Source organism: Athene noctua, chromosome 3 (genome assembly GCF_965140245.1).
Source record: "Athene noctua chromosome 3, bAthNoc1.hap1.1, whole genome shotgun sequence".
NCBI lineage: Eukaryota > Metazoa > Chordata > Aves > Strigiformes > Strigidae > Athene > Athene noctua.
In genome coordinates this window covers 5,986,602-6,011,812 of record NC_134039.1, presented here as the reverse complement: position 1 = coordinate 6,011,812, position 25,211 = coordinate 5,986,602, and the positions used below count along the sequence as shown (strand labels likewise).

Below are 25,211 nucleotides of genomic sequence, written 5' to 3'. Positions count from 1 at the left end.
TACCTCGGCTATGAGTTTGATCCTATAACCAAGCAGTTTTCCAATAAATAATCTGGACCTCCTTAGGAAAAAAATACTAATTGCTATGGTCTGAAAACCAATACCTTTATTTTAATCCATTTCTCTATTGAGACACTTAGAGCCACAAGATTTTTTCTTGTTAATTGAGGTAGAAGAGATGAAAGCAGGAATGCTTGCCTTTTTGTTGCACAGATCTGTCTATCCGTTGCTGATGGAAAATACTCACGGTGTGTGTCTGCTTTTCAGAAGTTCTAGAAAACCGTGGCTCCATCTCTGCCCCTGTGGATGCTCCTGTGTGTCCTACCCATGACGATAGGCTGGTGCCTGACTCATACAATTATCTGATTAGAAGACCTTCTGCAGCCATGAAGCCTTAGGCTGCAACCCTGTCAGCTTTCATGAGCTAAGAAAGGTCAGTAGGATGAGGTCAACAATGGAAACCAAGGGGCAGTCCAGCAATGGTAAGGAGGAAGACATTGCCTTTTACCCCTTATCCACTCCTTTTCTCTCATCCTCTCTGATGTTGCAGGCTGCTGTTCCAGGAATTGCTCATTTGCAGCTTCAGATGAGCTGCTATGCAGTTGACTGAGTGACCCAAATCCATCTGTCAGGGAGCTTAAGAGCCAGAGCCAGCTACAACAAGGAACCAGTGCAATGATGGACGAAAACTGGTGACAGAGATTTACTGCAATAAGTGAGGCTGGTGCTAACTAAAACTTGTTTTCTATCCCTGGGGTTCGTGTGGTCCAATAACAGGAGAAACAGAGATGCATAGAAGGCCTGCACTTCTCATAGCACTGTCCAGCAACAGAGGATGTCCTGAATGAATAATAAGGGCAAAAAGGGGCTACAATTCAATACGTGTTGAATTCACAGCTAAATGGCAAAAGAAAAGAAGCAGGAATCTACCTGGTTCTTCTCAAAAAGGAATGCAACTTGCCTTTTTAGTTGAAAGCACAGAGGGAGTTTTTGTTTGCACCCAGAGGGAAACATTCATGAAGATGGGGAAGTGTTTTGACCCATTTAATCAAGAGACATTGGCATTCATGTGAGGAGCAACAGCTCATCATCTCAAAAATTTCCTCCCCAGGGGACCGTGACCCAGGAAGGAAATGTCCTCTGAAACGCCTTCCATTTCTAGAGATGCCAACCTAAAAGCTGTGCAAGGATAACCTGATTTCCTGATCTTTTCTGTTAGGCTTCTCAGGAGCACTCTTACCCTTCAGAACTTTTATATATGCTTTTCATTAGTTCAAGAACACTTCTGCTAGAGCTGGAGAAACTATGATTTTTTTCACCCATAACCTATTGCTAAGCCTTAGTGAATCCATCAGAAACATATGGAAAGTTTGGGGTTGCCTTTTTTTTTCCCACCCAATATACCTCCTATATCTCATTAATATATTTTATTTTTTAAAAAAACGTTCATTCACTGAGATCTTTAAATATTTTTTGCCTTTCAAAAATGCAAATGGGATTAACAGTTTTCCCTCTTTCATATTTTTGAGAAATTAGTACTTCCCAGTGAACTGTTTGACTGGCACTAGATTCTACCAGAATCAATAACCCTCTGGAATATCTTTGGATCAGACCAAGTGGAATTTAAATCCTGCTAAATTTACCCCTGGTAACAGTAACCAAATTAAACCTGTCACTGACAATTCTGCATTTGAATAGCTTTTGTAGCTAATGCCACGGATGAAGTTTGGTATCTGGAAAGAAGGGAGATCACTGAGGACCGTTGTCTTCAAGTTGGTCTGTGGAAGTGCTGAAGTAAATAAGTAAGAGCAGTCCCTCAACGCCGTTCACAGGTACTGAGGACTTTTAGAAGTTACACACCCTGTCCCCAGCATGCAATTTCTTTACATTCAGCTTCAAGAGGCACAGGTATCTGCATTGCAGAAAGATATTTGGTTGCCTGAGCCATAACCAGTACTGCTTGTGTACTAAGAACATCACCCTGCTATGAAGTCTTACGCCATAATTATTGTAACCCTGACTGGGGAAAAAGAAGACCCAAAACCTAAAAAGTCCACAGTGTGTCACTAAGGTCTGAAGTAAGGAATGCAAGTGTAATATCTCTGAAGACAATGCTAAGTGCTTTGTGATATGTTCTTTAAGTAGAAGCAACTGTTTCCGTTACTGTGTTGTGGGTTTGATTTTTTTTGTTGTTGGTTTTGTTTTTTTTTTTTTTCAATAATGTGGCTTATTTTCCATGGTGAAGATGAAGGGGAACAATACAAGCTGCACTATCTCTTCCATAAACCACCCCAAGAACAATCAGAAAATGCTCTGTTGTGCTAGTAAGTTTTATTGTTTGCTGTGTTGATACAATTAGTTAGTCAGGATTCTACTGGATAAAATGGTCTACAGAGAGAAAACGAGGCTTGCACTGTAAAGTTCCTCCATCATAACAAGATTAAACAACTGGGCTTCTTGGAAATATTCAGTCTGTACACTTCCGAGAATAGCATTCACACTGAGAGGCAGAAGGGATGTAATACTGCACCACCGTCCCATTGGCACACTGGAGGGGGATCGTGACCATGGTTGTCTGAGTGGCTCTACAGCAGCTGCACAGGTCTTCCCACTTCCCTGTCTGAACAGAGTATCTGGTATTGCTTCTGCACTTGCCCTGAACGGAAAAAAGAGATACCAGGTTTGAACAGTGCCAGGACTCGGTGCAGTCAGAATCCAGGTTCTTCCCTTCAAAACATCCATGGATGAGTGTGTGCCTGGAGTTCTGTGCTCTGCTGTAAACCACGAACTCAGAAACAGGTATCTGATTCTGGAGTGGGGGGTGCCGGTCTCATCAGCATAAGCATAGCAAAGGACAGGTAAAGGAACTGGTCACACACAAAAAGCCTAAAATTAAAATATCATAAGTAATGTCCAGGGTTGTTGCTTCTAAGCACACATGGTTATCATCTCAGCTGTATGAGATCATGAATTCAGAAAGTGCTTTAACCCACATGTTGCAAGCCACACATCCGTTGTTCTGCTGGTTGCTATTTTTCCTTGTTCTACTTGCCTGTCCACTTCATTAATTTAGACCGAGCTGTCAATGCCTGTAGCTGTATGCTTTCATGATATAAAAACAAATGGTCCCACATGAAACTGTCAGAGTCCATTTCTTTTTTGTGGCTCTGAGCTCTTATTTCTGGGATTAATACAAAAAAAATATTTCATAACATTATCAGGGAGGACTTTGGAAAAACTATACTCAATACCAGCCATAGCAGAAGTATTTAATTTACTCGGTATATGGCCAGTTTCACAAAGTAAAATCTGTACTTTTGCAGAGGAAACTTCAATACATATGACTTTATGGCTAAAGAACTGATTATGACTTTGTGGACAGGACAAGAGGTCAATAATTATTTTTTTAATGAAAGGTAGGTAGTTGTGTTGTTGTTCTTAAAGCTTCCACTCTTAAGACTTCTGCAGCTAATGAAGGGCCTTCACCAAGTAGCTATCTGAAAAGCCTGGGCATGTATGCTCTTTATACTTCTTGCTGTTCTGATTCTTTCCTCAGTAGCCATGGGAAAGAAACACGCATTTTGACTACTGCCTTAACTAAAGGGAATAGTCAAGGGGCTGGGCACAAGCCGTCTTCTTGACTGCCATCCTTGTATGCCTTAGTTTGGATTGTGTACAAGGGCTGTATGCAATCCTTGCATGAAATGTGGTTGTCTCAGCTTGAGCAGTTGTCCTGCCATAACCTAGTCTGGGAATAGAATATTGTCATTGATTCCCAATCTCAGAGAGACGGGAACATCCAGAAGGGAAGCCATGCCCCTCTTCCAAATGGAAGTTGCTCTATAAGGTGTAAGCAGCGATGTGCAGGAAATACTTTTAATCTGATTATGGAAGAAATGCACAAGACATGAAGAACACAACAGCTTATTACGCAGACTAACAGAGGGGTCCCAGAGCTTATAGAGCACAGAAGTAAATCATAGCGCTCAAGTGTAAATGTTGTGTTAAAGTATCATGCATCTAAATAACTATTTACACTTTCATAAATCAGTTTCAGAGCCTGAAGACAGATATGTGCGCTTAAAGGTAGACTCAGATCTGAAAATCAGCTTCACTAATACTAAGGACAGGTCTTGGCAGGGACGTGAGGGGTGGGAGGCTGGTTGCTTTTGTTATTTACCTCACAATGAGAAATAGGCACCTCCTTTTCAGCCACACATCCGTTGATATTTTTATACTGCAGTCTGGTACTTACTGGTCGGCATTCCACTTCCACACCTACCAAGTTAAATTAAAAAAAAAAAAAAGTGTTTGACAGTGCTGACAATTACTTTTTTTAACTGCCCCTTATTACTGTAATTGCTGTTAGTGAGATGTCATTATGGTAAGATCTCTAGCAAGAGAATTAGGTGGGTCTCCTTAGAGTAATTATTGTAGATCTATGTGCCCATATCACACTGCAGCCCTAAAATTCCACTGAAGAGCAGAGTTTCCCTCATGTTTCTTTTAAAGTAACTGCTTTGGTTTAAAGCCATCTTGCCACCTAACATCTGCCTTCTGGGTTAGATAATTCTCCCTTTAAAGATAGATCAATGGTACACTGGGCAAGCAGGCACACAGGAAAAAAGATGACACACGTGAGAACCCCAATAACTTAACTGGAGAAACGGAGCACCCTGACCTGGCTCTTCCTGGGACTGTCACAGAAGAGAGATCCCAGTGTCTTGGGATGATGCCCTTCAAGATGAGTCAGTGGGAACAGCTCTCCAGATCACCTTACAGACTGAGGTGGGTCACTGCCTTCAGGACTATGTGGGACAACTTGTGCAATGTTAGGGAAGAACATTTCGGGATTCTACAAGACTGACTTTTCATGGGATTTTTAGGGGATGGACCAAAAGTGGGGGAAGAGATAGATTAAGGTAGTTTGAATAACAAGCATGGAAAAAATGGATGGATAAAGGCATAAAGGTGGCTAGTTTCATGTTGAACAGCTGCTGGTCCATACTTTTGTCTCACCTTGACCTATGTTTGATCACTGCGGTCTGTCCTGTCTTCTCATTAAACTCTTTGTCTAACTACTTGTGCTGGGTGATGGACTTTGTTCTGCGTGGATGTGTGCGCATGGAGGCATAAGTGGAGTTGGATCACAGGTCATAGGGCCCATGAGTCTAAGTTAGCAGGGATGTAAGACCAGTTCCTGGACAGAGCAAGTGCCTAAGACCACTAAGGACCTTCATCCTGATCAGCCAGAGAGGAGATGTGGAGAAGAATGTGGATGCTTTTTGTATTTGCCAGAGTACTGAGTTCCTCTGTATGTAAAGAGTGTGTGTGTGTGTGTTGTATACACGTGTTTGTGTGTGTGCCTACTGGGATACTGCTCAGCCTCACTGTTGCCTGGACCTGGGGCCATGGAGTTGTGGCAACCTCACCTTAATCAGGCTCCTACATTTGACAATTCCTAACAGTCCTTGCACGTGGGGAAGGGAAGGGAAGGGAAGGGAAGGGAAGGGAAGGGAAGGGAAGGGAAGGGAAGGGAAGGGAAGGGAAGGGAAGGGAAGGGAAGGGAAGGGAAGGGAAGGGAAGGGAAGGGAAGGGAAGGGAAGGGAAGGGAAGGGAAGGGAAGGGAAGGGAAGGGAAGGGAAGGGAAGGGAAGGGAAGGGAAGGGAAGGGAAGGGAAGGGAAGGGAAGGGAAGGGAAGGGAAGGGAAGGGAAGGGAAGGGAAGGGAAGGGAAGGGAAGGAAGGAAGGAAGGAAGGAAGGAAGGAAGGAAGGAAGATTCTGCAAAAATCTAACTTTGGGTCAACGAGAACTTTTCCACCATCTTCAGTAAGTCATGAAAAACTCTGATACTTGTTTTCCAACACTTTTTGCTCTTAGTGTTAGGTAAAATCTCCCTTCTTTCTTCCATCTAACGAGAAATCCACACAAGATCCGGTAGATCTGGATTTGTTATGTGTGGAGGGTGCAAGCTCAGGAAATGTGCTGATCCCTCTTTGTGAAGTGAGGTTGGTTTGCTATGAACTGTTAACTGCAGTAGTCGACAGGGACTCTGCTCCTCCACCTTGGAAGGGAACCTCGCCATTGACATGCTCAAATACAGACTAATCCAGAATATTTTGTTCTGAACGCTCTTGTCTGTTTTGGTCCCTATCTAAAGACTTGTGAAGGAGCTAACGCTTTTTAAAGTGGATATTGTATGCACTGCAAACAGCAGTTCTTCGTAGCATTAATATAGTGTTATGCCTCTGTGTAAAGACAGGCTCCTACTTTTACTCATTTCTAGGTAACCCATGGAATTTCTGTCAGAATACTGGACTATTTTTTACATACTACACAACATCATTTCAGAGACCAAAAGGAATTCAGCTGGCCAACTGCACAACTAAGTAAATACATAAATTGAAGAGATATGTATTCATCTTCCTAGCAGCAAACAGCTTTCAATACCTTTTCCATGGGAACATTAGTACCAAATTGGCTCTGTGCCTTGCTAAGGCTTTACATTTCATTAAAAAAAAAAAAAAAAAAAAAAAAAAACACCACACAACCAAGCTTGAAGAGTATTTCTGGCTCCAGCACTGGAGCTGCCAGTTCTCTTTCAATTATTTCATCATTTGATAAATCTTGTCCACCTGGAAGGAATACACAATTGTGTCCGCACAACTGAAAAGTCCAAACAAAATAATTGTCATCAGACTCAACACAGCTTCATCACCTTTTTTGATCCTGACTTATCGCCTTGTTCTTGAGTTATTTTACTCCTCTCATTTACTTTTTGTAAACTGTGCCTCCTTTGCAAAGGCAAGTGCTTGTAACTTAACAAGCCACATGCAATTGAGATCAACAGGGAAAAGAGGTAAGAAGTTCTTTGTTAAGTGGGAAAATAAGGAATATCCCTTGCAAATAATGAAGTCCTTTGCTAGTACCACAAAAATCTAATGAGAAAATGAACCTGTTCACTTATGTGCTCCTACACACTTAAAACTTGGAACCATGCCCTCAGACACACTAATGAGCTCCAATTGCCAAGACATGACATAGAAAGGGGAACTGGCTTCTTAAACAACCTTCGCTCAAAGCCACACAGGACTCTTCTGAACTAAAGGCACCATCCTGAACTGTGCTTTGAACTTGAGAGAACTTCTTTGCTCAGTTCTTTGTGGTACCGAGGTATATGAAAGACAAACTCTCTCAAGACCTGGGAAGGCAGTGTAACCTCTATCTAAGTCTCTGCATTCATGAGAAACTGATTATTCTCATATCTGACTTTTACGAATATTTAAATTACTCTGGTTTTACAAGCCTCGGCGTTCCCTGTAGAGTATGTAACAGACTGCATGTTGCTACTGAGTGCCCTGGTGGAAAAAATATAAATACAGAGGGGAAAGAAAGTTTGGTATCTAGAAGTATCTGATTCAAAGCTATGTGTTAATCACCATCCTTTAGCTGGTAACCCATGCTTAGCTGGCTGGATGCAGTATGTTGGCCTTTTCCTTCTGAAAGGCCCTGAATATAGAAGCGACCAGGAATAGCCCTGTAATACAGGGCTTTTCAGTTTTGATCTATATCCACACAAGCATCAATTGGAAAATAAGGGTTTGAAGGCTCATACAATATGGGTGGTTTTAGGCAGGTGATATTTCCCTTAGAACTGTTTGCTGCTGCAAGAAAATATCACTTTTAAATTACTATAACAAATAAATAGATGTATTGACCCATTTGGAACTGGGTTTCTCCTCTCTGCCACCCTGCCTTTTGAATCTTAAAATCTGGTTTTGTTAATAAATTATTTTCAGTATTCCTTACTTGAAGCCTGGTAGATTAACACTCCCCTAACTAAATTGCCTGTTTGAGCCATTTGATGACAGTCGATCTCAATAGCTTTCTGGCTTCTATTTCTCAAGCTGGAACTCAGTGATTATACAGACAGGCAATGGCTGCAAACCCTCTCGGAGTTAACGTCCTTCATCAGGGGTATTATTACAACAGTTACTGTACCAGTGTGGTGATGGGCTGCTGTGCTGGCCATCTTTTATTTATTAGCACATGCATAGAGAAAAAAAAAAACAACATATAACTGAACACAGGCAAAATGTTGATAGTCTGACCTTAAATGAGAATATCAATCTTTTGTTACTTTCTTTTTTTAAAAAAAAAAAAAAAAAAAAAAAAAAGAGCCACAGTATTATTAATTTTTTACTTACAAAGGAGAAAACTGAGCGGTTGTCTGTTCACAAAAGCATCAGAGATTCATTTTAGAAATGAGAACCCAATCCTGCAATCTTTCTTCATGTAAGCAAACCCCTCCTACGCTCACAGCCTGACTGACATTTGGTTTATCTACACAACGATGCATGAAATTAAGAGTTGCAGGACTGACTCCTAAACTGATGAATTTAAGGTGCAGGCAGGGAATGCACCTTTGACAAACATTTTCCCTACCATTTTTTGGTTATTACATTATCAAAAACCCAATCCAAATGACATTACTGCCACCGGAGTATTTTGGCAAACTCATTTTAGGTTGATTGGTTATTCATGAAGTGGTTGCCTCACATATTCAGTATCAGGTTATGTGACTTGTCAACCAGTGTCTGCAATACTGTTCCTGTTATCTTTAGATGAACAATAAAATAAAACATTCATAATTAACATCTGCATAAAATGTGGAGAGTATCTATTTCTTTCTAATCACTTGTGAATACTGTCAAAACACGTGTTCTAGTGGACAAACAAAACATGACAGCAGTATCCCAATTAGAGGGTAGACTTGTTCGATGGTTTATTTTAACCACATTGTTTAGCTCTTACACAAAATATACCCCCTTACCCAGTAGCTTACACTCTCTGCAATTTCCACACAGGATTTTTGGCTTATTTACTTACATGTGTCACAGCAGGTATTGCCAATCTTTGCAATTCTGCCCTAAAACGATCAAAAAAGAAAAATTCTATTTTGGCACAAGTAATACATATTTGTTCTGCTGGAAGAATACAATGGGATATTTAAAACAGAGTATTAGACAACAAAAATGGTATTTCTATATGCTACAAAAATATAAATCTACATTAGTAATCACCTCTTTATCCTTTTTAAGGTTTTGAACTTGTGATTTTATCTGTTGTCAGCTGACTTGAAACAATTGATTACACCAGCAAGTTCAATACCTGAAAATATTGCTTTCACCTTATATTAGGAGCTTTCTAAAGTAAAGACATTGAATAAATTTCTGGGAACCGGAATGATAAAACCACTAGCATTCTAGTCTTATGTCTGTTTAAGAAAGCAAGTTAAATAGTCCCTCACGATTTTTTTAGCAATATAGATGAAAGCATGCTTATTCCACGACAGCTGAAAACGTATAGGCAAATCCTTGTTAAACAGTACATCTGCCAAATGAGTTTTAACAGACAAAAAATTTATTTTTTCTCGTTTCATTACTACTGTGTAGAAAATAATTCTCAGAAATATATGTACGGTGGAAAATTACTGAAAACCCATAGTGAAAGGAAAAATGGAGAAATATTTATGCTGCAGGGTGATGCCATCATTGCATCGAACACTTGAACTTACATGCAAAACTTTGGAGGCTTTTTTAATTTAAAAAAAACCCTAAACTTTTTATCTGTAACTAGATGAAAACCACTAATTTTATACCTGAAATAGTTCTTTTTTTTTTTTTTTTTTTTTGGATGGCAGAAAAATAATTGCAGTTTGGGAAGTTCTGGTTAAAAAATGAACAATTCTTCATTGGTTTTCAAAGACGTTTAGAACATGATAACCCCAAGCCGGTAACATAATGCAGCATTTTTCTGGTTCTTTGTTTGTACAGCAAAACTGCGTGCTGCAGTGATTTCACAAAGTGAAAAATGCACCGTAGAAGCTTTGTTCTTCCTGCATCGTACGTATCAAATCCTCCATTTGCTTGATGTGTTTGTAGAGAGGGGCTTGGGCACAAGCCCTCTTAAAGGTTTCCAGCTTCCTGTTGTGCCTAAGAAAATGGGGGCAGGTGGATATTAAACACCTGCGTGATAACAGATGAGCAAAAGCAGGACCCCGTGTGTGACACCCCAACCTGCATCCTGTTCCTCAGTGTATGGCTAACCTCAAATCTCAGGAAAGATGGGTGGACCTGTTGAGTGGAGGTTTCATTATACCATTACACCAAACAACTCCAAATGTGGAAGCTTTTCTTATTGCGTTGTGAAAATTCCTTTCCCTAACCTCACAAAAAGACAGAGATAAAATGTCTTAGCATTTCATATCCATATTTGTAGAATAAAAGGGGCTGATCTGACTGTGTTCTCAGTTTGTGTAATTACCCACACAGTTTTGCTCTGGTTACCAAACTGAAAACACTGTTAGAAGAGGCGTTTTCTTATGTCTGCTGCTTCCTATGGAACAGAATTACCGCAAGCTCAGCATCTCCCCAGCAGTATAGTCCCACATAAAAAACAACATATATTTTAAAATAAAGAAAACTTACATTTCTCCGAATTTCAAAGAAAGTTCAAATTCAGTTTAGCCAAGGTGCTGGGAGAGGGTTGGGGTTTCCCACCCTAATACACATAAGGTACCTATATACAGAACCATAAACGTGACAGAGTCTATTAGGAAACCTGGAAACAGGACCCATTTCACTACTTACTCCTTCAGCCAAACATCTTCTGGAATCAAATGGAGGACAGCCAGTGATTCTCCTTTCCCAGATAAATTCTCCTTTCTCATTTACTTTACAGGAGTGACTATCACAGCCATCCTGAAGTGATTCGTTTGGCTATAAAGATTTAAGAGCTGTTAGCTTTACAGGGAAAAAAACACGGGACAGTAAGTTTTCAGGATACTATACAACCTGACTGTTCCTTTACCGATATTTCGATTAATGTACCATTGCGGTGAAGTTTATAAAACATGAAAATCTTTACTAAACAGACTTGTTTATCAACAAGATCGTCTTCTATTTATGTCCATTACCATATTGATTACAGCTCAGTCAAGACCGTCAAAACCTGACATAGCTCTTAACAGGGAAGAAATTTCCATTAACTTAAAAGAGAAACTAGTCTAGGTGGGAAACTTGGGAGTTTGGTTATGAATTGTCTTTTAAAGAGACAGGTATATAAATATTTAACTGCTGGCTGAGTTGGGAGCTTCTTTCAAAAAAAAAAAAAAGTACATAAAACCACCCCACTGTCCCCCACATAGAATCAAATATTCATTTATGTTGGAAAAGACCTTTAAGATCATCAAGTCCAACTGTAAACCTAACACTGCCAAGTCCACTCGTAAACCGTGTCCCTACGTGATGCATCTCCACATCTTTTAAATACCTCCAGTGATGGAGACTCAGCCACTTCCCTGGGCAGCCTGTTCCAGTGCTTGACAACCCTTTCAGTGACTAATTTTTTCCTAATATCCAATGTAAACCTCCCCTGGCACAACTTGAGGCCATTTCTTCTTGTCCTATGGCTTGTTACTTGAGAGAAGAGACAACTGCCTCACTACAACCTCCTCTCAGGCAGTTTTAGAGAGTGATAAGGTCTCCGCTTACCTTCCTTTTCTCCAGGCTAAACAACCCCAGTTCCCTCAGCTGCTCCTCACAAAACTTGTGCTCTAGACCCTTCACCAGCTTCATTGCTCTTCCCATACTCTCCCCATCTAAAACTTAGCTCAGGAATGGAATAAATGAAAATGTTTGAACCAGAATGTTTTAACCAGAAAAATACCCACTCCTGTTTAAGAACCTATCATACTCAAGAAATTTTTCAAAATCCACATTTTCAATTTAAATTATCCACTTCGCATTTAAAACGAGGTTTTTTGTTTCCTCTAAGTATTTGTTTGAGCTCATATTACATTTACAGTTCCTTGACAATACTCATGCTTCCAGGTGCATCTAGAATGTCCCTCTAGAATTTTGAACTGCGGTATGAAGTCTCCCTTTTGTCATTTACAAACAACAACAAAAAACAATGAACTTTCTTGAAAAATCATTCTGAGATATAAAAGAAAAGGCACTGGTAATACCATGCTGCTTAACCAAAAAGGAGATACTTTCCTTGGGTTCACCAGAAGCTATTTACATTTACTCATAAACAAATGAAAGAGTGTTTAAAACTTACCTGAAGGTATTTAAGCCTTCCATCTCTCAGCTTGACACCACAAGATGTTGGCACACATTTTCCACAGCAAGAACCAGGGATTTCCTGTCTTCTGTAATTCTAGAATGTAAAGGACATTTTTCTGGGTCTATTTTGTTTTAAGATTGCTTCCTACACTTATTTGTAGAGGTGGTGGGGTTTTTTTTTAAAAAAAATAAAATAAAATCAGTAGACAAAGTGATAGCCAGCAAAATGCTTTTTAAAACAGTAGGACTAGATTAGCTTAATCTAATTAGTTGCTTTTTTTTTTTTTTTTTGGTAAAGGCTGGCATTAATCCTTGTACTGATTTATTATACAATAGGGAGAGAAGATTATTTCCAAGTAGAAAGCCTGCTGTGTCCACTGAATTCAATATTCTTTGACTGTAACAGTTGCAAGGTCAGGTCCACTAAACAACACATGACAGTAGGAGAAGGTAAGAAACTTATTTAAATGATGTTTTGAGTGACAATTCGCATTTGTGGTGTCCAGAAGCTTCTCTGTAAAGGTCAGGAATACTACACAGTGTAACTTGGAAAAGTAGTTTGAAGTGCTTAAATGAGGAGAAAAGGGCAAGACAACCAGTAAGCAGTGGGCATGGAAAGGGAAGAAAAACTGAAGTAGAAAATTTGGACTATGCAAAGATAAAGAAAATTGGCCTCATAAAATATAATGTAAAAAGAGCATCAGAGAGGTATGATATAATAAAATGACGAAGGAAGGACGGAAGGAAGGACGGAAGGACGGAAGGACGGACGGACGGACGGACGGAAGGACGGACGGAAGGACGGACGGACGAATAATGCAGCCCCACAAATGGCACTGGAAGTAAAAAACAGCAGCAGGGAAAGGACCATGGGAGAATGAGCAGCACTAGATGGAGAGGGAGGGAGACAGGCAGAAAGACAGACAGGCAGAAAGACAGACAGGCAGAAAGACAGACAGGCAGAAAGACAGACAGGCAGAAAGACAGACAGGCAGAAAGACAGACAGGCAGAAAGACAGACAGGCAGAAAGACAGACAGACAGAAAGACAGAAAGAAAGAAAGAAAAGAACACAACACAGAATGGGCAAAACCAGAAAGGGACTGAGTTAACACATGAAGTGTCCCACAGTAATGTCTCCAGCTGCTACACATAACCAACAGCTGCTTATGATGAGCTGAACATTTTTAAGACGACAAACACTTTCTGGTTGAGTGAAGGCATGCATGTTATCCATATGTTTTTTATAGAAAAAGAATTTAGGAAGGGTGAGGGGTTACTATTAAATCAGTGGAAGAAAACATAGTTCATTGTTATTTAGGTGAACTTGCTCTACTGGCAAAAACGTAAGCACCTAAAGTAGGTCATAAAATGACCAAAGCAATGACCCTGATGAGCAGAACATGCTGCAGTTGGCTGCACTTCAATTACCAGTGCATTTACTTTCACAGCTTCAGCATCCAGTAGAAAGCAGGTGCTCCTGAGAGAGTATATACTCTTAACCCATCGTTTTATCCATTATGAAGGAATTGCTTTTAATCTGGGGATACCATGAAATCAGTGACTGAGACAGGAAAGATCCCGAGTATGTGTGTGAATCCCACTGGCCTTAGGGGGATGAAGACATTCTGTATCTTATTTGATTTCCCCCCCCCCAAAGCCCCACAGACTTATTACAACGGCTACAAAGGGATACATACACCTAGACCTACAACCTCCCTTGGGTAGCTGCACATCTCCTAAACACAACTTCATAGTGCTTAATAAGCCCAACTGGAAATTATCCTTTCTTCGGGGTTTTTTTGTTATGGTCTGTACTTTTGGGTCAGGTGGGGGAAAGGAGCTGTTTGGGAATTGTGTGGGTGGTGAAAGAAGCAGGAGAAGAATGTTTCCCCATTTTTTTTTTTTTAAACCGTGTATTTTATTGATTCCTCTACCTTTAACTTCTACAGCTGGCTTCTTGCATTGAAAAGCAAGAATTGATGTTTGTATATTTTTGTGTGGGAACATACATACGCACACATGTTTCTGGCCACAGATCATTCTAGTGTATCTGGGATTTTTTCATTGATCTGCCAGGTTACATTTTGAGGAAGTGAGGAGGATGCTCAGCACTGAGTTTGACCATTTATTTCCTTTCAAAAGCCTGAGTCTATAATCATACCTTACAGAAGGGATGATATTAGGGTCCAGAACCAAAGTATTCCACATTTTCCCTTTTGTCACAGGCCACATCCATAGCAGCAAATAAAGGGGGTCAAGGCCAGTTTTCTGGCCCTGCAGAAAAGTGGAACATGTATGTTATGTCTAAATTGAATCTTCCTCACAGAACAGGCTGGGTTTGGCTTGTCCTAACCACTGACCTGTGCCTGGGCGTTATTTAAAAGCTCGGTAGTTAGAACAGGCCAGCTGGGACACTGCTGATAATTCTTCAATGTAAGTGGTTGCAGAATACAATTTGAGCCTGCAGTCTTGCTCTGGTTAGTTTATCGGTACAGATCAAACCACAGAAACTTGACTTACTACATTGTCATTTCCAGTTCCACTTAGGGATGGAAGACTCATCCAAAACTCTGCTTCTCTCTTTTTCAGGGACCCTAGAATCCTCTCCTGGATATCAGCTGGGAATCCGATATGATCACGTTAAAGATGTTGGGGGTTTTTGTGCAACAGCCACTGCTTGCCCAGGCCCTGGGTTTGGTTGAGTCCATTGGGTTCCATCCATTATGCAGGGAAAGGCAGAAGAAGGGGCATTTCAGCTTTTTCTGTGAAATTTAGCTGCTGCCCTGTGCTTTTCAGACGTGGGGCGGGGAGGCACAGGATCAAGCCAGGCTCTGCAACTTGCTTAGCTCTTCTTCTACCTGAGGTATTGGCACTAAGAGAGAAAACTACATGACTGAGCAGTAGTCAGGCACTCCAGTCACACTGTTGGTCAGTGGAATAAAAAATAGGAGCTATTTGCCTCTGGCTTTCCCAGCCAAGTTCATTCCTTGCAGATGATGGCAGCAAAGCAGCAGCAAAGATTTCAAAAAGGCCAGTAGAACTGATGAGGACAATCACCTCAAATCACCTAAGGCATGGCTGAGAACCAGACAGAAATATTATTGACTCCAGCTTTTAGACAATTTGGAAGAGTCATAGGAAAGCCCTGAAGCTGCCAGTCCCTGGAGGGACAGATAATACTGTAGGAAAGGAGACACAGCAGTTCCTATTGCAAATGATTTGCTAAATCTTATTTTGCCCTACAGGTAAGTACTGTAAAATACACAATAAAATATGCCTGTGGACCTGAGTACTGCGAAAAGTTACCTTTTCTACACTGTGTATTTAGACCGCATATGGTATGTTGCATAGAATTCAGAGCAAGTAGAACACAGGGCCATGACTTCTCAGGAAAACTTTAAGACAACAGGTTCCAGAGCTGTACAGAACATAAACTGGTGGATACAACGAAGAACATGACCTTCTCATCAGACACATTCTTAACCAGAACATCCAGACCACTTGCACTTACTATTGGGCACGGTTCACAGGTTAGTTTTGTACACGTCAGAGTGTATTTCCGAGATGGTATTAGCTCCAGGGAGCAGTGGCACGTTGTGCATTGATCCACCATCAGGCGTCTCCATGGCTGAAACATTAGAACCAGTTGGTAAGTCAGTGACTGTCTCTTCAACAACACTCAAATAAATGAGCAATTTTAACTAGGTTAAATCTCTTCCATTAAGTCTTGCATCGCAAATCTTTCCAGGAGAAAACAGAGAAACAATGCCCCCCCACTTTCCAGAGACCCAAATTTATGCATCTGTAATTCCATAAACAGCATAGCATGAGCTATTCTTCACGTAAACCCTTTAGAATTCCTTAGTCCACGAAATAGCAGTGGCATTTCTTACTTTATTGCTTACAAAGCTAGCAAGCACGAAAGAATCCTTGGAAGTGGAAGATTTTACCACAAGCTACCCTGACTGCGAGTTAGGTGGTTGCCACCAGCTCATTTTTCCCCGAGCGTAAGTGAAAATTGCTTTGCCAACAAGATTCTGTTCTTGAGCCATGGCAGACCACAGATCATGGGCAGAAATTGTTACTGCTGTTGTAATAATACTGCTTAGAATCTCTAGAGGCCTAAAAGCTTAAAATTGAGAAAGGAGAAAGTAAAACAAAACCAGAAACAGAATTACTGAGTGAAGAACTGGACTTGTCCAGAGTTATAAGAAAATAGGTGGCTGAGCCGGCACACAATTCCAACTCCCTGAGCTCTTCCCCAGAACCTTGTTTGCTGGATCCCATCACATTTTTAAAGCAAGCAAAAACATTTAAAATGTAGAGCAAAAATGCCAAACTATTAAATGGGAAACAAAAGGATGTGGAATTAGTAACTGGATTCCTAGCACTGAAAGGAATTCTAAATACAAAGACTTTCTGCCTCCCAAGTGCAGAGTCTTTCATTTCAACCCCAAAATAACAAACTGTGGTTGAAGGGACAACATGGGAGGAGTGCAGTCAAGATTTTCACAAAGAACTTCTAAAACCTAATAAATAAGGTAAACAGACACTGAATACTACTAGATTATAAAAGCTTTGAGTTGTGCTTTAAAAGTCGACGGAATGTCACTGTTGACTTCATTTGGAACAGAAATTTCCCATGCTACATACTATGCATATCCTCAAATTCCTTTTTTTCTTGTTCCACAGTAGTAAACACTCATGGAGCAAATGGAGCAAAACTAAGAAGGTGGCCAGTGTAAAGGTAATGCGTTCATGCCTAGTTCAGAGCCAATACTCCAATATAGACGCTGAAGGATAAATGTTCTGGTTAAAGAATTTTAATTACATTCTTACTCTGCACCCCAGCACAACAGAGGTCTTCAGGCCTCAGTGTTTTTTCTATAAAGCACCAGCAATACCAATGGTCTTTTTCTTGTTTTGTGAAGGTCTAGAAGAAAGATCCTCCACATACAACATGATGGAAGTGGTACACCAAGAGGGAGATCCCTGTCTTTTAACAACTCAACTTGAGACCTCAACACAAGATTCTTCAGCTTTCTTGGTTTAATATTTTATAGTGTGTATCAGATCATTAATCTGGAGGGTTAAATGTCCTCAATGGATGCAGGCATGAGGACACACTCATAACATTTTCGTGTGGGAGAGAGATGGATAGCAAATGTCAGATGAAACTCCAGACTTCTTGTTTACTCTCAACTTCAGAAAGCGTTCAGACACCGTCGTGATAGCTCTAGTACAGCCTACACGGCTTCACAAGGGCATTCAATACACTGACACTAATATTGCTCTACCAGTTATAGCTCCACACATGCATGTGCACACAAAAGCTTTGCAAATTTGGAAGATGTGTTCACCATGATGACCTGTTACAAACTATGTTTGGGTTTGTTCTGTTTACTGTCATAATCATACTTAATTCAGGCCCTCTAAAAATAAATGCTTATCAGAGAATGCCTCAGTAGCTCTAGGCTTTCACACCATGAAGAGTCTGTAAAGCCACAACCGATATCACAATTGATATCCTCGTTGGATCTTCTAGTAGTTCTAACATTCCAATTAAACATAAAAAATATAAAGTTGAGTTTATCGTTAAATCACTGCTATGGGCAGGAACATAGGGCTTACTAGAGACATGTTGAAACAAAATCTTCACAAGTGCCTTGAACTTTTGGAGAAGGTCCTACCTTGACCCAAGGTTTGCATCACACCTTAGTTCTATATTTACTTAATGTATTTAGGGATCAGCATGCAAATGCCTTTAACAATGGTTTTCTGTGAACAAATGTAGCTTCACATGACAGAAATGAGAGAAATAATGGATCGATGCATCTTTTTCCCTTTATATAATATACCTATCATGTTTTCTTGGCTAACTTAGAATGAAATGTCAACATCTGCTAACCCAGTGTTAGTCAGCGCAACTAAAATAACCTGCATAAAGCCCAAATCTACTCAGATCTCCTTCAAAAATGCTACTCAGTAAAAGCCTGGGAAAACAGATGAGTGATATAGATAATCCTTTTGGTAAATACAGCCACCTGCTTGGAAGTCTGCTGTTAAAGCCCACAGCATTGTTAAGAACAGCAGAGTGAATGCAATACACCAAATTACTGGAATATAATATTGGTAACCAGATACAAGACAAAAATGTAAAGGGATTAAGGGCACAGTCAGTTAACAGAACTGCAGTAAAAGACTGAAAACTTGGAACTATTCAGTGAATGAGTTAATGGAGCAAAGTTTTCCCTTGATATAAAATGAAACTTGAAACCTGTTCTTAAAGGACCCAGAATAAAGGTTTTGAAATCCAGGAAGTATAAACTTCTGTGGACACCACATCTTCCTTCCTGACCAGAACTCTGGAACACTCATTGAAGTAGAGAATAGTGTAAGACAAAGTTGTAGTAACACCAGCTGCTCAAAAGCTTTCAGACATATAGCTAATTAGTTTACAATAAATCATTAAATGAAGCTAGTTTAATTCAAGTTCATTAATTTAACACAAGTTCTAATATATCTGCTCTACTTTTTTTTTTTTTTTAATCAAAATGGCCACTTTATTTAGAAATCATCCAAGATTATATCTCAAGTCGAATTTCACACTCTCCATCCTGAGAAAATATTTTGGTAACTGCGTTGTTGAATGTTAACTTCAGTAACGCTTGACATTTGCGACAGCAAGAGAACAGAAGTAACGTAACAGCTGGGGCCTACCTACACCCTCAAAATCTTGCACAGGCAATGTTTGATAAAATGACCAATTGTCAGGAAGAACAATAATACATTTTAGAAGCTGTATTAAAAAAAAAAAAAAAAAACAAAAAAAAAAAAACACAACAATATTTTCATGACAGATTTTCTATATACCCAGACAACAAATAAGAATGAGTTAAAAGGTGGTTCTGTGTCAGCTGAAACACTTTAGGAATTCACTCCAAACTGGGAAACTTTTATTAAGATGGGATATTTTTTTCAATAACATACAGATGAAATAGTTTATCTTTAAGTCTTCAAAACACAGATAATTCTGATTTTGCCTTCAACATGACATTTTGTTTCCAAATTTGCATATGCTTCACTTTACAGTATTTGAAAATATTTTATAACACTTGAAAGTAGAACAAAGATTTTACCTGACAGATCAGGTAAACATTTTGTTGGAAGAGAAAAAAATCAGTTGTTCATGAAAGAGCAGCATGCAACTGGAAAGACATTCTCTTTTTGTAACATGGAATATATATTTTTATATATACACACACGTTCATATCCTATATAACAAGAGGAGGCAGGAACTAGCAATTACTATACTGCATGACATTACCTACAAGTACGATTTTTATAAAATGCCACAACTAGTTTTGACAACACTACTGAGGAGACAAATAGAGAAATCAAGGAGAAAACAGATTATTTCAGATTTTACCACCTTAAAAACCTTCTCCCAGTGTTTTGACAAGAAAGGCAGAGTTATTCCTTGGATTTAATTCTACAGGGAAGTAATCCCCACACAATGATGGATGCTTGATGACAGGGCTTTAGCTCTAACAAACTGATAAACTTATGCCTATTGACTATGAAAAAAAAATCAAATCCAGAAGAAATAGATGGAGAAAGTTTCTCTCTGCCATACCTCAAATGTCCAAAGAGATTTAGGTAAACTTACCTTTTAAATAAACGAAAAAGAAAGACGTACATTGACAATGCAGGAATACGTAGGTTAAAAGTTAGGTTAAATGACTAAAAAGGACCTGTTTCCCTGGGGAATGATGAGAATATTTAGAGCTCCTTGACACCAGAGGTGCTGCCAGAATATGGATTTAGGGAAACAATAGACAATTGACAGAGCTCTCCAAAGATAAATTCGGCATAAATGAGATCAGATGCTTAACTCCCATCATTCCCACTGTCATGGGCTGGGTTAAATATGTCTTAATCTATCCATTAAATATGCAGTTGAGAAAAAATTTCCTCTGAGGGCGTATCAGCAGGGATCTTGAAAGGGGACAGAGGTCAAACAGTGAGAAGCTCAGCTTTCCTGTCCCTGCTAATAGCCAAGGAGGGATACCCGTCCTTCCACACAGGTGGAGCAACAGTCTCCATCCTTTTTTAATCTGCCTTATCCTCTAGGTAGAATACGGGAAGTTTTTCCTTCCCTGAAGTGGGCAAGGATCATTTCTGAGATTATCCCTCACAGAGAGTTTCCTGTGTGTTTGGTAGCCTGCAAGTCATTACACAACACAGATAACCAGAGTTCCTAGGCAATTTTCTCAAGCACTCTTTCAAGATAAGGAAGCGTTACTGTCCCCATTTTGCAGAGATACTCATTGTCATATAGGAAGACCGTGGCAGGTTCATGAACTGGGTATACATATGCTGAGCCCCTTGCCACTGCTTTTACCCCAAGGTCTTGCTTGCAGAGATTCTGTCTGAACAAAGCTGCCCTGTCTGCTTATGTGTATTCTGGCAAGTTTGTGTTCTTCAAAAGCTCATTCATATATCTAAATCACAGCAAATAAAAGGAATCGTGTCTTACCCCAATAACAGTGCCATTCAAAAGACAACCATTCAGAGGTACTGAAAAAGAAGATAACATTCCATTTAGCATTACCATTATTATGACATTACCAAGATTCAATAAACCACAGGTATGCTTTTTCAACTTATTAGAGTTCCAGCTGAGGACATTTAGATCCAGTTTCACTGTAAAGAGGCATATCGAGCTATCTTACATTATACCTTGAAAGGTAGCAATTTGTCAGAGTTATCCTGAATTCCATCTCCGAATATCTCTTGCTGAGCTGTTTTTTAACAAGTACATGGCACAAAATAATTGTTCCCCTCCAGTTCCAGCCTCACACTCTCAGAAGGTGCACTCACTTATAGTTATAGTGCACATTTCCCCTCCTCCTGCCACTGCTCACCCTGTGGTTGCGTATATACTGGTCAATTAAACATGACTGGGAGTCTTCCTAGATGGAGGCAAATTAACCAAATCTTCTGATTTGCACTTTTGACCCAAGACTATGCTAGGAAATAGCCACAGCCACAACGCTCGGAGGCATGCAGAAGACAGGATGGCTACATGCAAACTCCCTGTTCATAGCAGGCATTGGGGAGAGTGTTGAACCTTCCTAGGCCAAAAGTCTCTCAAGCCCTCTTTTAAATGCTTAAAAAATGCAGGTTAGAACTGTAGAAACATAGCCTGATATGTCTGCATGAAGCAATGCAAAAATAGCTTCAACAGTTAGTAGTTCACGAGGAGACAGGGAACATCAGTTGGAAAGAGAAAGTAATAGCAGCAGGTGCTATTGTACTCAGCGTCTAAATTATACAGGAGAGCTTAAAAGTAGTACTATACTTGCATAACATGCACTTTTGAAATTGCTGTTGAGAAACTGGAGATCAACATGAGACACATTCTCTAGTAATTCCATTTGTCATACACAAAACCTTACCACATCTGCAGGAAGGACAGCAGTCTATTATTTGGTTACAACGTAGTTCAGTTCCCTCTGGACAGTCAGGCACATCCATTTGAGCGCAAGAAAGATTCTTTTGCTGCACAAAAACCTCATTGTTCACCTGGACACACTCATTGATAACGCAGTGGTTGAAGGGGGATCGCCACTCTGTGCCGACCTGATGGGAAATTGTTAAAGGATTTAAGGTAGGCAGCAGGATTTGTGCCACTGGTTAGAGGGAAGACCACAACAGCCAACACGCTGGTTTGCAAAAGCACGTTCACTGCCTCAGGAATGGTCTGTTACTCAACAGTTCACAAATCCTCACTGCAACAATCAGTTTATAGAACAGTCTGCTGCTTGGCTTGAAGACTATAGGAGTTACAGGAGTATCCTCAAGGTGAAAAATAAAGGGGCAGGTGAAATAACGTGGTGAAGAAGAAAAAGTACTCTTAACTAAATTTAAATCTACCTTTGTTACCCAGTAGCTGGCTGCATTGCGTTGTGCTGTAGCCAAACTGACCCTCTTTCTGCTGGAACCTGCTCCAGACCAGCCCAAGGGAGGCTTTGGCGATAGGCTCTAGACCTGAAAATACTTGAGAATGTAGAAGAGATCGGATCCTGTTGACAGTCCTAATGATTATGATCACCCATGGGTCAGACAAGGTGGGAATTTCAAGTGTTATTATGGGAAGAGACATCACCACAGGCCAGAAAGAAGATGCTGTCACAGTTCAGCCCTGGGAGGAGCTGATGACTGCTTTGAAGATATATGCCCCCATTGTTAACACTCTTTGAATAGACTTCAAGAACAGTGAGAGTGAAAAGCAGATCCCCAGCTCCAGTACATTCAAACAGCTTTGCTCAGAAAGTTAGGGAATACTTCTCTCTCATGTGTTAAATATTTAGTTCTTTGTTAATGGCAAAAGAGTTGAAAGAGGACACAGCAAGAAAAAGACAGAAGGAGTATGAGGATCTATTGCTCCATTAGGAAAACAAAAATCAGTAAGACACAGTGGGACATTAAAATAGGCCGTCTGAAGGCTTGTTTTATGAAGCAGAGAAGAATATTGATCCACATTAAGAAACACGCTTGGTAGAATCAGGGAAGAGGCAGGCTGCAAAATGATACATTAACATTTTTTAAAAGACAGCAGCAGTCTGCTGTAAAAGAAGCAATTTTAAAGTTAATATTAAATATGCGAACATGAGAGGTAGATGAAAATGCAGACACATTATAAAGAACAATACTTAGGGAATAATAGATGGGGAGAAGGTCTATTATCTTAACCATACTTAGCTTACACTTCTTGTCTTTGTTAAATCCAAAACTCTACATAAGATTAAGCAACTTAATGCTACTGGGGCAGGTAAAGGCTTGCCAGGGGGGTTTGGCTTAGGGACAGAACAAACTGTCTTATAAATATAGGCAAGAAAAGAAACAAATATCCATGGAGGTTTCCAGACTGGTAGGGTATCTTCAGTGCATTTTAAATGACTGTTGCATGCACTCACTCCCCGTTGGGGTTTTTGAATCCTAAGGAAGAGGTTGTGAGGAACTGAAAGAAGTAATGCCTTAAGCATTAATCGACACAGAAAACCTCAAGGACAAGCAGTGGCCTTTGTGATTAGTCTAAGGAATGTCACCCAAGGAAGAAGTGTATGGAGGGATGCACCCCCGGCTCCCTTGCAGTTGTATTGACAAACTCCTTAGATAAGACTCAAAGGGGGGAAGCCGGACTGAGTGAAACCAAATGTTTCTCATCAAGCCCAAGTACCGCTAATCACTGGCTCTATTGTGTAAAACAGACACAATGCAGGCCTTGATAATAATGACTTTGTGCCTTCGCCATTGAAGAGGTGACAAGAACGGATAAGAGATGATAATTTCTGCCCCAGGAGCCAGATGACTGCTCAAGAAGCATGAACCCAGCAAAACTCTGTGGAAACAGAGGCAAAACCGAAGGTGGGCAGTGAGTACGACCACTGACTCAATTGGACAAGGGGTGGTGCACCCCATTTCGCCCGCAATGCATGTGCAGAACCCCTGCTCCACCTTTTTTCTCGTCTCTCATGGACATGAGTTTCTGGAATACCTTCCCCTCCTCGTCTAGTATGCTAATCAGCTGATAAAATTAATTTTAAAAGCGACAGAAAACTTTGCTGTATGGTGCACCCACCACCCAGGATTACCAGACCTGAGACAACACTGGATCCAGGGGCGGTGATTTTGTATTTCTTTGACTCTCTTTCTCTCTTTGTCTTTCTTCTCCTTACTTTTCTTTCTTATAGATTTATAAGAGACCACATTGCTTATTATCCTTTTCCAAGTTTAAATTGTTTTCTACCGCAAGTAAAACATTTTAACCGGTCATTTTGTGTTGTTTCACCTTAATTTAACCTGAGGGGATCACAGAACCCTTGTGACTCTCTGAGCTTCCAGTCCAGGTCATGTCAGAGGCACACTCTGAAAACAAACTATTATTTCAAGCAGAAAACAAGTGTGGCCTGGACCACTGCTGTCTGATCTGACATGCAGCAATCATCTTTAGCAAACGGAGAATAATTCACGTTTCTATCCTCATTTACTTCCTGATATTTCAGTGTGTACCAAATAGGATATCCTACTTGAATGGGATTGTGAAATTCAAGCAACCCACTACCCCATCTGCCTGCTGTCCCTAGAGCAATACAAATTAATTAGCATAATTTAAACAAACGGCCTACAACCAGAGAAGAATCATGTCCCACTAACATTCTTCTGAGCTATCATTTGTGAAATTATTAATTTTACACAAAAATACTGCTCCCTTAGAGGCCAAAAAGGGTGAGGAGGCTTTGCTTGTTAGAACAAAGCCAGATGCCCCTAAAAACATTGTTTGGAAGCGCTGCTAATGTATAGAAGAAATAGTTTGTATCTTCTTCACCTCCCTCCACGGAACACAAAATAATTCATGGCACTTCTGCTAGAAGAGGAAGTGTCCACACAACCACCATCTCACCTCATGCAAACGAGTATCTGCATCACCTCGGGACCAGAATAGCTGCTCCTCACAGGCAGTCTTCTGGCATCTCCCACAACACTCTCCTTCTTGTACAATATACTTGTAACCCTGTAGGAGAAAAGAGGAGGACTGACTGATCCAGGAATAGGAGACAAATGAGGAGATTAATCCTAAAAGAAAACACTTTGGAAAAATGCTTAATGTTAACAACTTTTTATGGAAAAGGGAGTTTGAAAACAAAACTGCAAGGCCACACGCTGCTATTACACAAACAAACAAGTGGCCACCCAGCTCAGCATCCTGTTAAATGGTTAAAATTATCTGTCAGAAAAAATAACTTAAAATGCATGCATTAGGAGCGGAAATTCTTATCTCTTTAGTTCCTACTTAATATATATTTTGAAGACATATTCACTTCAGCTACATGAACTAACTCTAGGTACTATCTTTGCTCAGGTCATGCTAACTAACTAACGAGCCTTCTGAGGATATCAGCTTCTCTAGTGTGGTATGGAGCACAGAAAATGTTGATGGTGCCTAACATAAGAAAAAAGGAAAGAAAGAAATCTGAAAACACCCAGAAACTTCTTCGTTTTGCTAGGATTTA

At 40.2% G+C, this 25,211-nt stretch overlaps 1 protein-coding gene across 1 annotated transcript in view; it reads right to left on the bottom strand.

Moving 5' to 3' along the window:
* Positions 1 to 2,314: 2,314 nt before the first annotated feature.
* Positions 2,315 to 25,211, bottom strand: part of VWF (von Willebrand factor) — a 146,453-nt gene continuing 123,556 nt past the window's right edge. The window contains exons 44-52 of the mRNA XM_074901829.1: positions 24,602 to 24,712; positions 21,594 to 21,777; positions 20,672 to 20,712; positions 15,644 to 15,760; positions 12,126 to 12,224; positions 10,652 to 10,780; positions 8,889 to 8,928; positions 4,181 to 4,278; positions 2,315 to 2,656 (exon numbers count right to left, since the gene is read on the bottom strand). Of these exons, the coding sequence (XP_074757930.1) occupies positions 2,468 to 2,656; positions 4,181 to 4,278; positions 8,889 to 8,928; positions 10,652 to 10,780; positions 12,126 to 12,224; positions 15,644 to 15,760; positions 20,672 to 20,712; positions 21,594 to 21,777; positions 24,602 to 24,712 (1,008 nt within the window). The 3' untranslated portion in view covers positions 2,315 to 2,467. The remainder of the gene's footprint in view (positions 2,657 to 4,180; positions 4,279 to 8,888; positions 8,929 to 10,651; positions 10,781 to 12,125; positions 12,225 to 15,643; positions 15,761 to 20,671; positions 20,713 to 21,593; positions 21,778 to 24,601; positions 24,713 to 25,211) is intronic.